General features: G+C 40.1%; 1 protein-coding gene across 5 annotated transcripts in view; it reads left to right on the top strand.

Moving 5' to 3' along the window:
• Positions 1-17,058, top strand: part of PCDH17 (protocadherin 17) — a 195,541-nt gene that overhangs the window by 122,288 nt on the left and 56,195 nt on the right. For 2 of the 5 annotated variants that reach the window (XM_086934912.1, XM_086934911.1), the window contains one exon: positions 13,869-13,908. The exons of the other annotated variants lie outside the window; for them this stretch is intronic. In XM_086934912.1, the coding sequence (XP_086791038.1) occupies positions 13,869-13,908 (40 nt within the window). The remainder of the gene's footprint in view (positions 1-13,868; positions 13,909-17,058) is intronic. 5 annotated transcript variants of the gene reach the window in all.

The following is a 17,058-nucleotide window of genomic DNA, read 5'->3' as shown; positions in this document are numbered from 1 at the left end:
TTGGGAGTCTATCAGACACGATTGCACAGCAGAGATGGCCAACTGTGTATGAGGACAGTCTTCATTGAGTGAAGTGCATGAACGCCATATTGTAGAAGATTAAGAAGGTTGTAAAAAGTGAGAGACAGAGAAAGAATATTGAACATTTGTTCAAAAATAACAAAATAACCTCCTTTCCAAATGTTAATAATTACATAGTCAGTGACGCGAACCATGCTTTGTGTTATTTTTTTTAATCCGGGGCGTTGGGTCCTCTTTTTGCACCTTTGTGCACATGAAACAATGGTTTGTGAACTGCAGCTCAGCTCCAATGTTTGTTTATTTCACTCTTAAACATTTACATGTGATTGAAGGGCGATTTTACAGCTGGTTAGCTAACATCACATAATTCAAACACTAAAGTTATGAGCGTATCTACCACCCTAATAGTTTACTGACGTAATAAATATTAACAGAGTTACTGGGAAATAGATATAGGTTTGCTTCATAGTTGCATATTGTTTTTTATGTCACATGTAAACTTTGTTACCCTGCCACTGCTAAATACATCAGCATATTTACCTACTGTATTAGACACACATTTTGTAATGTATTCAATGTAAATGTGTGTTCACATTGAATATGATGTGCACGGCCATGAACAGTTTAGAACAATTCATTTTTGTTATCAGCTCCAACTAAGCTTGAGGTCTCCTTCACCGGTGTTTGCTCACTTAAGTAAAACTTTGATACAAAACATGCGATTGTGATTCACAGAATTAGTATTATTGCAAAGCTCAAATGTAATGGTGGAACATTTGCAAGAATGCTATACTTTTGCAGTTTAAATATTTTTAGGGACACAACCGGCTTTAGTTTGCGTGTTCACGATATTCTTTCAGGTAATGTTGGACACTGACCTGCAGTTAAAAACAGTGTTGTTAAAGGTAGGGACAAAAACCTCTCCACAATGGCAAAGTTATAATAACACCCTTACATGGGTTTCACCTTAAGTGAACCTTCCGGAAGCAGTCACACAGCAAATAGCAAAGAACAATTAGGAAGGCCAGCATCTGTACCTGTCGTCACTTGCTGTGTTCTGTCCTATTGGAAGGTTGAAAGGAGTTCAGATGATTTACAAATGAAGGACCAAACCATTGAAAGGGGTAATAATATGGGAATATTCAGGGAGTAGTCATATACAAGTAGGACCATTAGAAAGGGCCATCACATCTTTGCGCTTCTACTAATTAGGAGTTGGCTGTTTGTGGCTGATTCTCAGAGTCACATAATGCACATAAAAGAGTATCCTGTAGTACTTCTTCCCATACTCATAAGTACTTTTGTGAATCAGCCCCTACATGTTGAAAGTTAACATTGAGAAAATGGACTGTGGAACCTTTAGCAACACATGTATTTATTATAGGTCAGTGAGTCATCCAGATTTTAACTAAAAGATCCTAACACATAAACAATCCTTTTTAGGTCTGGGGTTAGTCAAGACATTTTGATTTTGCTAAAACAGTATAATATACCTGCCTATAAGGGCTTTCAGTCAGCTGTCTTCATTCATTGTTCCGTTATTGTGTCATTTAAATTTTACTTCCACTCACTAAAGTAAATTATGAAGCAATGGGTCAGCTCACTCCAATCATTGGCTAACTTCATTGTGAGTTACAGCATTCTGCCTTTTTACAAGAAGCATATCTGCAAAGAAATTCTCTTCGGTGCCACGGACTACTATGTCAATGTGTGTTTTTGAGACCCCAAAAGGATTTTTGCTTTCAATCAATGGGGCATATTACCAAGCAATAGCGATAATTATTGTTATTGCTTGGTTAGCGAGAAAAAATTATCGCCCAGCTGCGGCAATTTTTATCGCAGATAAACCTTGGCATTACCAAGGTTTATCGCAAATACGATAAAAATCGGCCGCAATGCATGAATATCGCTGAAAAGTCTGCGATATTCATGCATTAGCGAGCTAATGCTCTTAGCCATGTTATCCACCTCCCATTGGATAACATGGCTAAGAACTGCTCAGGGCAGGTGTTAGCTGTTGGAGCTATTCGCGCTTAGCGCGAATATCTCCAAAAGGGGGTAATAGGAGATAGTGATGTTAGCGACTGTTTCCAGTCGCTAACATCTTGGCACGCCCACTTTGCATGTCATTAGTGATAAATATCACTGACATGCAAAGCGGGGCCCAAGATGGTCGCTATCTTCTACTAGCTGTCGCTAACTGGTGTTAGCGACAGCTAGGTAATAGGGAGATAATTTTATCTCCGCTTTCTTGGCTTTTAAAGCCAAAAAAGCAGAGATAAACCCCCTTGATAATATGCCTCAATGTTTTTTTTAATACTGGTGACTGCTGAGCAGCTCGCCAAATTAAAGTTTTAGAAAAACGATAGTAGTTTACAAAACAAACATTTACATAACTGAATTCCGCAAGTCAACACATGTCTATTGGCTTTGACAATGTTTGTTTAAAAGTAAGGAAATTGATTTCATACTATTTTGCTAATTTCGTGATGGCAAATGAGCAAAGTAATTTTGCTGAAATGGAAACCAATCTATTACATTTGAAAATATATTTGATCGACTTCTCATTACTTAAGATTCCAAAATTGTCTCTGTAACCTATGTTTCACTGTTGAAATTAGTGGTTTCTCATGTCTTGTTCTCTGTGCTCCAAGTTCAGCAATTAAGACTCTATGGCACGTCCCGCTCTTTTTATTCAAATTGAGATCATCCTTTAAATGTAGGTTCGATTTTTCGAACTATTTTTCATTTATGTATTGTGGTACGAAACGAAGCATGCAAAGATGTTAAAATAGATCTTTTGTAAATAAAGCATTAAACTGCGGTGTAGTATAAAACATCGAAAATACATTAAAATTCTCCACAGCTTCCATAAGGCCTGCATTTTCCCTAATCTGTTTTGGTTGTGCACGCAAAACGAACCCGCCTGCTCTTGTGTGGATTCGGCCACAAAATGTGCTATTGTGACCTACAGTGATCTCTAGATCGCTGGTTTCGATAGCTCCGTGATCTGTAATGGCACCTCTTACTGGTGGCATTGATGCAGTAATGCCACACTATGCCGGTCATTAAGCTCACAGATCTTCTATTGTTTTTTCATTTCGGGACTGTTGGCTTCCTTGATTGGTTGTGATTATTTACTGTTATCAGTGCTCTCCATCATACTGCAAATGCCAATGTCAGCTGTGTCCTGCTGCCTATCTTTTACATACAATTTAACCTTCCAGATATAAGCGCATACTTTTCTAACCCTGAATTCCAGTTTGAATATTTGATTTCAATTTTCTGCACTCTGTTCACCTCATCAATCTCTACCATTTCTATTTTACCCTACAGGCCAGTACTTCCATTTCTCTTTTTTTCCAGCTAGCCTTGGTCTATTATTTTCATAACCTGACAGCTGCCTCAGAGCCGAAAGGCACCCGGTAATCCCCTTGCTTATTTCTAGGCATGACTTTTATTAGCCACTTTTTTGCTTATTCTGTAGACTCAGTAGGGAATGGAGCTGAATTTTTTTTCTGACGATTAATTGAAATGACAACTTCCAGCAATGCTTTGTAGATTAGGGAGATACATGGGCCCATCTTTCCATTTTTCATCAGAGGTGTATTCTAAAACTCGATGAATTAGTGATTAGATCAACCTTGAAGAGGAATTTTTTTTCTTTGCAACGTTAGAAATCATAGCTGGGGTGAAAAGAAAGTGCACAAAAGTTGTTGAATTTGGATAAAATAATTTAATATATAAAGTGTGCGATTAGCGCAGGATTGTGTGTTATCGCCCATTTTAAGGTAAACACTAATTTGCATCAAGGCATTATTGTAACATGCAGGGATAAAGGTAGACACATCTATCAGTGATGCCAAAGTGCCATAATGCACTGATCTAATGATGTGTGTGCATGTGATTGTGTGTGCATGTGTGTGCACATGTGTGTGTGTAAGAGAGAGGGAAAGAGTTCAAGCGTGATTCATATTACATTATCGATTACCACTTATGGCCCATAACCTGCATATTGTAGTTGTGCCACAGAAATTGCTTTAACAAATCTTTCACAGTACGACTGCCAGAAGAAGTGAGTGCTCTTCGTCAAAGGTGCAGGGAAGACAGCTTGAGATGATGTCCAAGGGGGCAGCTGCGGCCCGTGCAAGTAATAGCAGTGGGGTTGTTGGGCTGGGTGTGGGGGGATTTCGATGGACGATGATGAAGGAATATTGATTGCTTATTCAATTTTCCCTCATCATTATCTGTCGAAATCCCCCTTCACCCGGCCCAACCGCTCTTACCTGAATGGGCCGAGGCTGCTAGGGGGTAGCCAGCAGACGTCTTTAGCAATGAATAGTGTTGTTTGTATTGAAGAGCCCTAACTTCAGCCCTCTTTTAAAATGCATGGGTTTTGAGGCGGTCTGGTGCAAGAAATATATGTGATTCCGGATGTGGAGAGTAACGCCGGAGAAGACTTGCCTGTGGGGGTTTAATTTTTTGATTTTCTCAGATTCATGCCTTGCAAAGTGTTGGCTTCTTTGAGTAGTTTTGTCTTTTTTACATTGCCTGAGTGAAGATGTTAACAGAGGGGAGGGGAACAGCTACAGTTTGAAACGTTTCACAGACTACATTGCATTCCAAATGTAGCGCCCTTGATTATGTTATAGCTAGAAGCAACATTGTAATGATTGAATCCCAAGATTATGCACCAGATTGCAGACTGTCAATCAAATAAAGCCAATCAATAATTAATAATTTGGGATGAAGAATTCTTGCCCTGATAACAAGTGGGAAGGTTTACAGCAAGGTCATAGTAATTACATGCTTATGTTCAAACCGATGGGTCACTATATTACACATTGAAGCATTAAATATGATCGCTTAACAGGGTTGCAAAACTACACTTTTCCTCTTAATAATTCCTTTTAATTGCCTGTTTCTAGATAAACTCTGGTTGCAGTACATGTCAATATCGCTCACCTTAGACGTTTGGCTCTATATAGCACAGAACAATTCTGAGACCATTTTCTTGTAATGCACATTTGTAGGTACAGTCTTATATGCATTTTGGAAACTAAGTGAAAGTGGGACAACATACAAGTCCTGCTATTTTCACCCAATTATTCATTTTCAATCTCATGCTACTTTAATTTGTTTCTCCAAAGCAATGCACTTTCCTAATAGGTATTATTTTTCTCCATCCATTTAGAAACATAACACTGGACAGACCTTTACTAAATACTATCCTGTTTCCCATTTACTGCCCAACCTAGTACCAACATCCTTGTTGTTCCCATCCATTCTGCTCCACCAAAGTGACTGTTCCTTCTACTGAAAGAGACATTGGGTCTAAATACAATGTCAGTCGGAGTTGCCTCCGACCGACACCGTTTTGGGGAAGGAACCGCCCATCCTTAGGCCGGTGATTCTGACAAACCCATTAGGATGTGACCGTACATGTTGCAGTCGCAAACTTCCATTTTTCGATGGGAGCTTGTGCGGTGGGCTGAAACAGCCCACAGCACAAGTTCCCACTGAAAATTGGAAGTTTGTACACATCCCTGCAAAGTGTGGCAGCCGCACGGCGCATGCCACATGGGGCAGGGATGTTGTAGGGGCACCGTAGGTGCCCACCAGACAAAAATGCAGAGGGCTAGGGAGCCTTGCTAGGGGCCCCCAAAATCGGTTTCTAAAAGCCAATCCATGTCAGAAAGGCTGACATGGATTGGCTGTCGGGAACTGACATCATAATCACAACAACGGAAATGCTGTCCTTAAGGGATTATGGTGCTGTTCTGACTGATTGATGGGCACCTTGATCCCGCTGGAACCGATTCAGATTCCCTGTCGGTTTAAACTCTGACCGCCATCATCCTAATGCGGCGGTCGGAGTTTAAACCTACCATATTAGTCGGCAAGCCTCTGACCAGTTATCAGAGGCTTTCCGAACTACATCGTAATTAGGCCCATTATGTCGCATCGACCTGCCATGCCACATGAAGCTGTTTTTCTCTTCCTTTGACCACAATTCTGTGACTGCTTAAAACTTCTTGAAACCTAACTGGTTCTGTATTTTACTCCAAGGATGGGGTCTTTATAGAGGTGTATAATTCACCATGCTACACTCTCTCTGTGTTACAGGTGTTATATATGGTACTTACATTCTTTAGTGGCATACTCTCCCATTAAATCTATTCAAAGGAACCCACATTAAATTAGCACCAGATTATTTTAAGGGGATGGCGTCTGAAACCAATTTAGAATGATATCAATTTAAATCTGCCATAAAAAATAATACTAAGAATGCTTCTTATACATAGCTAACAAATATATGAACAGAGCATACTGGCAGAATAGCTAGTTTTAAAAAACATGGTACCAAAGTACCATACTCAGAATATTGACCATCAAAATATTATGCAGGCACATGTATATAAGTAAGTATAGATTTTTGTGATATTGAAGATAATCCAATAGATGTAGGTATTAATCCAAAGGAGATTTATTGAGTACGCCTTCTTACAAGCCCCATCCACCAGGTGGTAACTGCTTCAAACTCGGCAACTCCAACAGTCGACCACACTTGAAGATACACTTTCCAATCTCCAGCAGCTGCACTAGTTCTAAGCTTGACATCAGAGTACTGATGTCAACCACACAGCTGTGACAATACATTTGACTAGGATACCACACACCTCCCTCTCTTGGCAAACACAACTTGGACTAGATCACAAAAGAAAACAAAATGTTTACAAAAAATTACATTATTAATACTGAACACATAGCATAGTAAATTTCTAATTTACACATTAACAGAGACCATGTGAAGAAAAAGAAAACTCAGGTTAAACATAGTCCTTCAAATACACTGGTCTTCTCACAACCCTCTTACTACCAACCTTCCAGTCATGAGGTTCATCCTGGGCATCAAGAGAAGGCTCATCACCTTCAATACCCTTTCTCTCACTAGCACGCTTCCACACAACTCACATGTGACGATCACTGTACTTCACTGCATTCCTAAACACTTTCAATACCTCCATGGGTTGAAACATTTGTCTGCAGGACCCCCTTTTCTTGGGATTCTTACTCTTACCCAGTCATCCACACACACCTGGGTTTCCTTCACTGCCATCCTCCTATTGAAGTTTTCCTTTCTCTTCTCCACGACAGCAGACTCTTTCTTCATTCATTCCTTTGCGGTCATGAAGTTGTCACCAGTGACAGGCCCTTTCAGCTTGTTAACCCACAGGGGACCCACTAGGTTGGGTAATCTCTTCAGAAACAGGACAAATGGACCCACACCATTGAAGGAGTGAAGGGTCATCCTGTTCACATTGAGCTTGACTTTAAGCTCCATCATCCATTTCAATCTAATACTCAAGGAGTGTTGGTTACTTTCTTTTATCATCTTGTTAAATCACTCAATTACGCCACTGGATTCTGGATGATGAAGTGCAGTTTCCTGGGCCTTAGACCTCTCTCACACATAAACCTCTCAATGGAACTACAGGTTAGTTGCACCCTATTATCAATAAGTAAAACCTTGGCAAAGCCCTCTCTACCAAACAGCTCTTCCAGAAACTCTTTCACCACAAACAGAGTGGACCACATTAACTTCCGGCCAACGAGAGTACAGATCAATGCAGGAGATGATATATTTGTCACATCCCGAAACTGTAGGGGCCTTACAATAATGAATGCTACCTCAGTCCCTGGGCTAGCTGACCTCTGCCTAATAACCATCGGTTGAGTTTTGCATTTCAAAATGTTGTCAATGCCATTGCACTCTAAACAATCTCTGACTACTCTCTCTCTATCTGCAATTCCATCCCAGGCCATCAGTAACTCTCTCTCAGTCTTTCCTTTGTCTTAGTAATGCTTGGATGGCCTTTGTGAGCATTGTCCCCTCAATTTGATTGTGATGTTTGTCAGAGTTATTAGACTTCTTCCTCTTGATATCAAACCTCCCTCAACAGGGAGTTCTTCCCTAACTCACAAAAATCCCGTTAAAACTTCATAATACTTATCTTTGGCCTACCAGTGACCACTCACTCTGGACTTCACAGCCTGAAAGTCCTGGTCCAAATCCTGTACATGTCTCAATTCTTTTTCTTGTAAAATTCCTCCAGACACCTGACACACCTTGATCTCATAATCACCAAACACGTCTCCACACACATCTCCTGTCCCCTTACCATCACTTTTCACAAATAACCGAGAGCAACAATCAGCCACTGTGTTCATTACATCAGGTAAATATACTACTTGAAAATCAAACTTGTGCAAAGCTATTACCCATTTTCCTATTTGGCTCAAAACTGCACCCACTCCCTACTTGCTGAAAATCTCCACCAAGGGTTTGTGATCTATCTTCACCACAAAATGGGTACCTCAACTTTTTCATAGCCAACAAAAATATCAATGCCACCTTCTTAATAACTGAGTAGTCAAGCTCTAAACCCTGGGGCCCCCTTGATATGAGGCCCATTGTGTTGTCACTTCCATTGACAACTTGTTCCAACACTGCTCCTAGCCCTGTGAAACTTGCATCGGTCCTTAATATAGTTTTGGTTCCCAGGACAAAATTGTATAGCATGGCTGCATCACACAAGCTTACCTTCACACCCTGAAATTCTTCCTTACATTCTCTGGACCATATGAACTACTCTCCTTTTTCGGTAACATCATGTTTTCACACCTCCTGGAGAAATTGGGCACAAACCTGTCATAGTACCCAGCTGTCCCATGAAATTTGAGCAACTGCTCTTTGTTCAATTGAGAAGGCATGTCAGAAATGGTTCTCAGAGGATCTTCCTTAGGCCTAATTCCTTCACCAGTGCCAAAATAACCTAAAGTATTTTTGTCAAGCCAAACTCAGTCTTTTCCTGCTTCAGTCTTAAACCATTCACATTGATCTTGCTCAAAACTTCCTTTAGTCCACATTATGTTCCTCATTATCGCTACCATAGACAAGGACATCGTCTTGGTGAATCTTCACCCCACACACCTTCCAAAACTATTTCCATAGACCTATAGATAACTGCAGCCGCTGAAATTAGTCCAAATGGCATGCAGAGATATTTGTACGTGTCAAACAGTGTCACAAAAGCTGTGAGATCCTGTGCGGAATGATACAGAAGTTACTTCAAGGGACAATAAAATGTTTGCCCCCTCCAAACTTTAGAGCATCTCCATTATGTTTGGAAGAGGGTAATGGTCTACCACCACCTTATTTAGCTCTCTCAAATCCACACAGAGTCTTAGATTACCATAGGCCATCCTTGCCATAACAACTGGAGACACCCACCAGTGCCCTCAAATTCCTGGATTATTTGTTCCTTGGGTAGTCTTCCTAATTCCTCCTTCATAGCATCCCTCACCGTCAGGGGAACATTCCTGACCTTGCAAAGCTTGGAACAATACTAGGTTTACGTTTGATGGTATGTACATAGTGCCTCAATCATCCCATTCCCTTTCCAAAAACCTCAGTGAACTTATATATAATGCTCTCTTGCACATCACCCTCACCTTCTACTCTAAAGATCTCAGACCACTTTCTTCTCAGTCGAACAGAAGGGACTTCATTTGGGTCCAAGTACACTTCCACATTTTTTTAGTGCCACCAACTAAATAATGAATCCCCTTTACAGGACACATACACCTTCCCAGGAATAATCATGTCCTTAAATTCAATAGTACCTTGAAAATAGCCCAAATGATTTCTGGACTTGACACCATAACTCCTGGGTTTGATGTCTGGCTTCAAGAACTAAACCCTGCCTTTGAGATGTTCATAAACAAATTCTTTGGATATAAGAGTTATATTGGCTCCTGGGTCAAACAGCATGTTGACAGGACTGCCATTAACGCATACCAGCTCAAAAGGACCTTCCTTGAGTTTTTCTTTCACCTTCGGAACAAACTCACTACTGACACACTCAACATCACACAAAACCTTCCGGACTTTCTTCAACCCTTTACCACTTTTGCAGCAAGCAGAAAAATGCCCTTTCTTCCCACAAGCTTACAGGTAATTTTCCAACGCTGACATTGTTTGAAATTAGCAAAATGCCCAATGCTCACACACTTGAGGCATTTGCTTTGTAAATTCTTTGCAAAAGTCTCCGGCCTTCTCCCCCATCCATCCTATTTCTAAAACCAACACTCAAACTTCCTTTCTTGCTATCAACCACTTGAACATTAACCTTCTTCTCTTCCCCAAGACTGTTCTTACGAATTACATCCATACAAGCTTGAGAATGTTCAGTGGATTTTGCAATAGTTATCACCTCTCGCAATGAGGGGTTGTCACTCAGCCACATTTTCTCTTTGGCCATGTCAAGTTTACAACCTAACATGAACTGGTCACGCAGTCGTTCCTCCGCATCAACATCAAAATTGCAGGTGGCCGCTAATTTTATTAGTATTGATACATATTCCTCAAAAGTCTCACCATCATGCTGCAAGCGTCGTCCAAAATGGTATTGTTCTATTACAGTGCATAATCTGGGTAGACAGTGTGAAACTAACTTCTTAATGCAAACATCATAGTCATTAACATCTTCAGCTTCTTCTTGTGTTAGGTCAGGTAGGTGCTCAAAAACCTCCTGACCTTCTGCGCCCAAAAAGTGCATAAAAAGAGATGCCTTTCTTTCTACACTCAAAGAGGTGCCACACACTTTTGCATAGTGATTAAATCCTTTCTTCCATTTCTGCCACGGCAGCATAGGTTCACTTGGAGCTGACAGAAAGAAAGCAGGGGGTGGAACATTCTGCATAGTGACATATAGAACACCTGAAATTACACTGGCCAAAACTGTGAAAGTTCACTATCCACTGAATGACACTACAGGGAAATACAACTGTAATTATATTTCCCAGGGCAGAAAATAGTAAGAGCACAGTATCCACTGAATAACCCCACAGAGATATACAGCTGTAATGATACTCCCCAGGTGTAATTACAACTTCTTAATCGGCAAAAATAAAAAAATATTGTATACACTGGTTTCTCACCCAAAGCACAACATTTTATAGCTGGTATCCGACAAGATACCCAAGGACCCACCTAAAAATGAAACTGACTCAATTACCTTCAATCGCTGTCTATCCGGTCACAAGCAGATGTAGACCACACCTGTGCCTTCCTCCTTTGTTGTCTTGCCAGTTAGCCAGATGCCAAAACCAGAGGGAGGAAACCTGTCCCAGAACTCGTTTTGAGTGATTACAAGGGAAGGTTTGCACATTCTCCTAGCCAAACCTCCAGGTAGACACATGGAGCTCCGCACAGGGGAAGAAAGGTTCTGCCATCTTGGATTTTATATAGAGAAGGGCACTGTGACATATTTTACAGTACAACACTCAGGACATGCTGCAACCGTGGATAGGGTCACTCCTGGGAGCTTATGCCCTATTTGTTTGGGGCTCTCCGGGAGTTTCCTCCACCCACAGGCTGGCACCGAACATAAAGTAGCACCCCCAGTATTCTCTTCAGAACATCTCCTGACCTGTGGAAGAAAGAAGAAGGACTGCACCTGCTGCGGTGACCTGTGAGGAGAAACATAAGGGTTGGACCAGCATCCACTTTAACATGACAGAGACATGGACGCCAAGTGTTAGTTCGCTGACTTCCTCTTAAGCTACAAGGACACAAGAGCTGCAAGAAGCCTACTTGCTGAATGGTTTTCCATTTGTATTTAAATGCAATTCATAAAAACATCAAAGTAAAAAGAGAAATTGAGTTTTGTGATAATTCATGTATATTCAAACTTCATCTTCTTTTTACTATGTTTGTTTATTATAGTCCTGCTTTGCAGCATCAATTTAAAAAATAAAAATGGAAATATGTAACCTCAGCACAATACAAGTTCATCTATGATACGGAGTGTCAAATGTATTTTTCAATTAAAAAGGTACAATCAACAAATCAAAAAGGCATTTTGGGTAAGGAGGGAGAAGGTCGGGCCTGTAACTCACAGCAATATCTACTATCCTGAAGGGCCTATCCGAGCAGTTTCAATTTGATCAGCGCCCAGCCCTGAACCCTGCTGGTGGCTTCTACTGAAGTGAATCCTGAACTCTAAGCGCCTAATTATAACTTTGGCGCTGCAGCATCTGGTCCGCCCTGCCATGGCACCACCAAAGCCTTGTTCGGCCCTCCTGATTATTAATTTCCTCCTGTCTGGCAGGCTTTGTTATGTTCCCACAGGAGTGCCGTGAAAATGGGCGCGGCAATAGGAACACCAAAAACAGTTCCTGCATGGCATGGACCATTAAGTCCAAGCTGTGCAGGAACTGGGGTGCAGGAATACAGGGGGGGGACATGTTGTGTCCCCTGTATGTTTCCACATGCAGAGAAGGCACCCCCCATTTGTTTCATCTCCATCACAGTGTTCATGGAGTAGGAACCTCCATGACAAAGCTGGTGGAGAGGAAACTCATAATATGCTTGCCGGGACCGCAGCAGTCCTGCAAAGCATATTGTGGCCTCCTGACCTCCGCAACACTGCCAGGGAATTGCAGTTCCTTAGTGGCTGGGGGGTAGCAATGGTGATCCAGCCACTCTATTCGCATAGGGCGGCAGAAGTCCAGAACCAACTTTCCTAGCTGATCCTCAGATGATGCATCACTGGTGGGCCTGACTTTGCTGCAGCTCCCACTACCTGCCTGACCACAGCAGCACATCCTATTCAGTGGGCCTGAAACCGACTTCAATCTTATGACAATGGCCCCTCTGCGGCTACAGCCTGCAGCCTTGCCCCACTGAAGTAATCTGACTTTTAGACAAGAGGCTAAGTCCTAAGGTAGAAATATTCACTGTGTCTAACACTAAGCAACATCCGATTGATGATGATGGCTCCCTGGGTGTCAACTCTGGACTTTTCCCACTCGGGTCTTTTGCCACCTTTGTTGATGGCTTCACAAATACATCATCCTTCACCAACCCATTATCAATGTGCCCATCTTTGGATATAACCTGCTTCCTTACCCCTCTGAGGATCTACCATGTCGTAAAATTTCTAAGTACCAATGTAAATCATTGACTGAGATCTCCTGGCCTTGCATACACCCATGGTCCACCTCAGTTGGCCTCAAACTTTAACTTTGTCCCAGTCTAGCATGACCAGTTGTCCATGTTTGCAACTTTGTGTTTTTTTGTGCTAAAATCTTATTCAAACTTTACAAAATGTTATCTAGGTATCCCTTTTTGGATTTATGTAATTTTGGTCTTATTTTATTTATTAAAATATTCTTTAATCTCATAAACTGGAGAGTGATTTTTTTGTATTGTTTTCAACTTTTATTTAAATTGTTTTCTAAAAGATTTCTTAGTTTCTTAGTTTAAACCTGTCTGCTCTGTGCCGTAACTATGAGGGGTAGACCTCAGCTTTAAATTACTGAAACCTTTACTACATCTAACTAGGACAGTAATATTATTGCTTGTGGTGCAATACCATCCAATCCAACTCGTATTCCACTTTCTCAAACATACATTTCCTGCTTTTGCATTAACAGTTGAGCTTTACTGGAGGTCCCTGCTATGTTATGCAACTTCGTGTAGGATTGCTATAATTGATATATATCGTTTATGCTCAATATTCATTCTAGTACCCCAAAATAGCACCAGGGATCTGCAGACCACATGTGTTGATTAGAAGTCTATCATACCCAAAGCATTTTTACATTCTATAGTACAATTAGGCATCTTCCTCACAGGAATCCTAATTTGTCAGGGTACAGGGCCCTGCCCAGAGTTGTCTTCCATGTCATGTACTCCATTTCCACCGCAGGACTTCCAGAGTTTGTGCATAGTTGAATGTATGGGTCCATTTTCTAAGTGCTTTCCTAATTTTCTTTAGGTGCACTGGACCGGTCTAATTTACAGCCCTGTGCACTATGGTGAGTGCCTTGAGTTTAATTCTCTTTTCATGACAGCCATGCAATGTCTACGAGTAAAGTGGTTATTTGAATGCATCTTCTTTGACCATATATGAATCGTATGGCTGTATTATTGACAGCTCACAGTATGGTAGTGAACCTTCAGGGAATTGCAAGATACAGTGGGGCTTATTTACAAGCCTCTTGTGCCGCCGGTGCGTCACTTTTAACGTGGGAAAAAGTGACGCATTAGCGGAGCAAGGGGCTTGTAAATAAGTCCCAATGTTTTTTGAGCCAGGAAACAACTTTTTGTTTGATATCTTGCATAAAAAGAAGACAAGATAGATTTGGGTTCCATAGGTTACTGACTTTAAGTGTTTTTTGGATAGGACAATGGATTAGACCGAGGTTCTATAGACATTCTGTTGTCCATAAAACATTGAAGACTCTAGAAATTAATAGGCAATTGGCCTCAGATGCGAAACATTATTAGAGCACAAGGAGACTTATGTGTAGGTGAAAGCTCATGTTTTGCATTCAAGACAAAGTAATGCTATAACAAATAATGTGCTTCCACTTGCCAATAACCCTTGCCAAATATAGAAATCCTGTCATATAAGGAATACAAGTCAGAAAAAAACATCCCTCTCCTCTTGAATATTAATACATCTAATTTTCAATTTCCAGTCTGCCTTTCTTCCTGTCAATAAGCGCTGGAAGTAGAGGTGAAAGGGTGAGGAGCACCCCCAAAATAACAATGCTGGATTTCCAAAGGTGAATAAGAATACAAATTGCATTTTTATCTTGCCACATTTGTCCAGCCTTCAAAAACAGGGGTCAAATGTCAGTCTAGTCTTTGACAGATTGTTGCTTATTCTTTTAACATGGAGAGTGATGTTTACTTTTCTTTTTCTTATTGCAAAGTGTGAGAATTTTGTAAAGTGAACTATGTGATAGCTTTGTGGTTTGAAAGGAAAGGCTGTTGTTTTCTTCTAACACACAAAACAAAATGTAAATGCCTATAAATGTACTGTAAAATATTTCAAAATAAACAGTTAGGAAGTCAGAAATTAAGTGTTTTTTTCTAATTTTAAAGTGTGATGGACAGAAAAAAAGTTTATTAGGATCAAAGCAAATCAAGACACTTTACTTGGTGATGCACAAATGACAAATATTCATTGAAACCCATTTTCCACACATGATCATATATGCACCCTATAGTTTTCTCATTAAAACTCTGTGTCTGTGCAAACTTAGTGCCTGTTCAATGGCAAATGAATCTCTCTGTTAATGGCAGTGTGCTATCACACCATGCTTTAGTCAAATATTTGTGACAATGTGCTTATTAGTACAACACCAGCTTCAGATTATGTCCTTACTACTCTCTTGCTTAATGGGTGTGGCTCGCTTGTGACAATTGTTCTTTTGCTTGATGCTTGGGTTTTACAGAATCCCTATGAGTTTAGTGATGTAAAGTTGATGGCAGCACCCCATTCTGAAATGTGTCCAGCATTTCTGCAGACTATTCTTTAAATAAAGTAAATGTGATTGCTCATGTCAATTGTTATCCAGCCATTAAAAACAGTGCCATCAAACAGTCCTCAAGACTTACACACTCAATTCTGCATGAAGAAAAAAAGATATACTTAGCTGATTAACAATATTTTTTGTATACAAGTAGGGCACTCTTGCTCAGCACTCAAGAGCAAGGGTACTTGTTCATGATCTTTAAAGGATAAGTGAAGGTGGCTATTCAGGCTGTCATCATTTAGTATTCTTTTGAATAGATTGTGCTTTATTGGGTTTAAAGACCCAATGTTGAGTAGTAAGTAATGACCATTTACATTATGAGGGTCACAATATTATCCTTCTTTACAGATTAATACCTGGAGGGTATTCTACTGCTCTGTCCACAAACATACACTTGGAGACATACTGCAGGCTTAAATTGCAAAGCAAAGAGCAGAAAGATGTTTTTGACAAAGACATTCGCTTTACACGTTTCTTTCAGTTTTCTGAATAAGAACATTACAATACATGAGTATCTTGGAAAGTATATTCTTATATCTGTAAATCATAATTTTCTAAATTATCTGATAATATGCCATTTTATATTTGGAATACTATGATACATATTAGGTAATTAGTTGAACAAAGTTCTTGATTATTAACCTCCCCTGGCTGGTTTATATTATTTAGAAGTAAAACAGGAAAGGTGGTAAAACAGAAATAAGCATTTAAAAATCCAATTGCGTTGTGTTCTATCAATTAGAGTGAAGCTAATTAGACGCAAAGACACGGAAACAGAGTTGAGAAAGAATATTTCAGGGGAAACAGAGCAGAGAAAGCATATTTCTGATACTTTTCTAAATTTTCTGGGAGTGGTAGTAATAGATCATATCTCTTGTGCTTTAAAATATTTGTTTTTTACCTTAGTGTCTTAATATCAATACAGTAGAACACTATGTGTAATCTGCATATTGATTGTTCTAAATTCAATGACAATAACTGTGAGTTGATGCATCTCCTTCATAAATTTTATAAACTGATGGTAACAGTCTTGAATCCTGATGAGATAATGTATCAACAGTGTGAGGTCTTTATTGATAAAGGCCTGCATCATGTCACGTGATGTAAGGAATGTAAGGGTGCCACTTCACCTTTTTGGACAATTTCCCATACATCTTGCATGTTTGTTCAGATAATGAGAGTCATTGTAGCTAAGAAAATCAATATCTGGGGTCCTTTGACTTGAGCTGAAATCATTTAAAACATTCAGATGGCTAAGATTCTTTTTTCATAACCTTTAGCACCCTCTTTTAGAGAGAGAGCAGCATATAACTCATTAGCTAATGTGTATGTTGTGCAAAATAACACTGTACTGTGTAAGAAATGTGCAGCTCTGTATTCACCATGGATGTGTGTAAGGGTGTCTTTGTATGTTTCTTTGTGCATGTGTGTGTGTGTTTGTGTAATTGTGTTTCAGTACATGTTAATGAGTGTTGTACTCCCAGCTAGCTAGTCAAAATGGAACTTACTCAGTCACCTGTACCAGCTCCTCCATGGGTCTCTAGTCTGTGGCCGTGAATGACTAGAGGAGAAAATAGAAGAAGATCAAATTGTTTACTTTAAAAAATAAGTACATGTTGTCTATCAATTTACCTACATGCC

This window comes from Lissotriton vulgaris, chromosome 8 (assembly GCF_964263255.1).
Source record: "Lissotriton vulgaris chromosome 8, aLisVul1.2, whole genome shotgun sequence".
Lineage (NCBI taxonomy): Eukaryota > Metazoa > Chordata > Amphibia > Caudata > Salamandridae > Lissotriton > Lissotriton vulgaris.
This window is presented reverse-complemented; position numbering and strand designations above follow the sequence as displayed.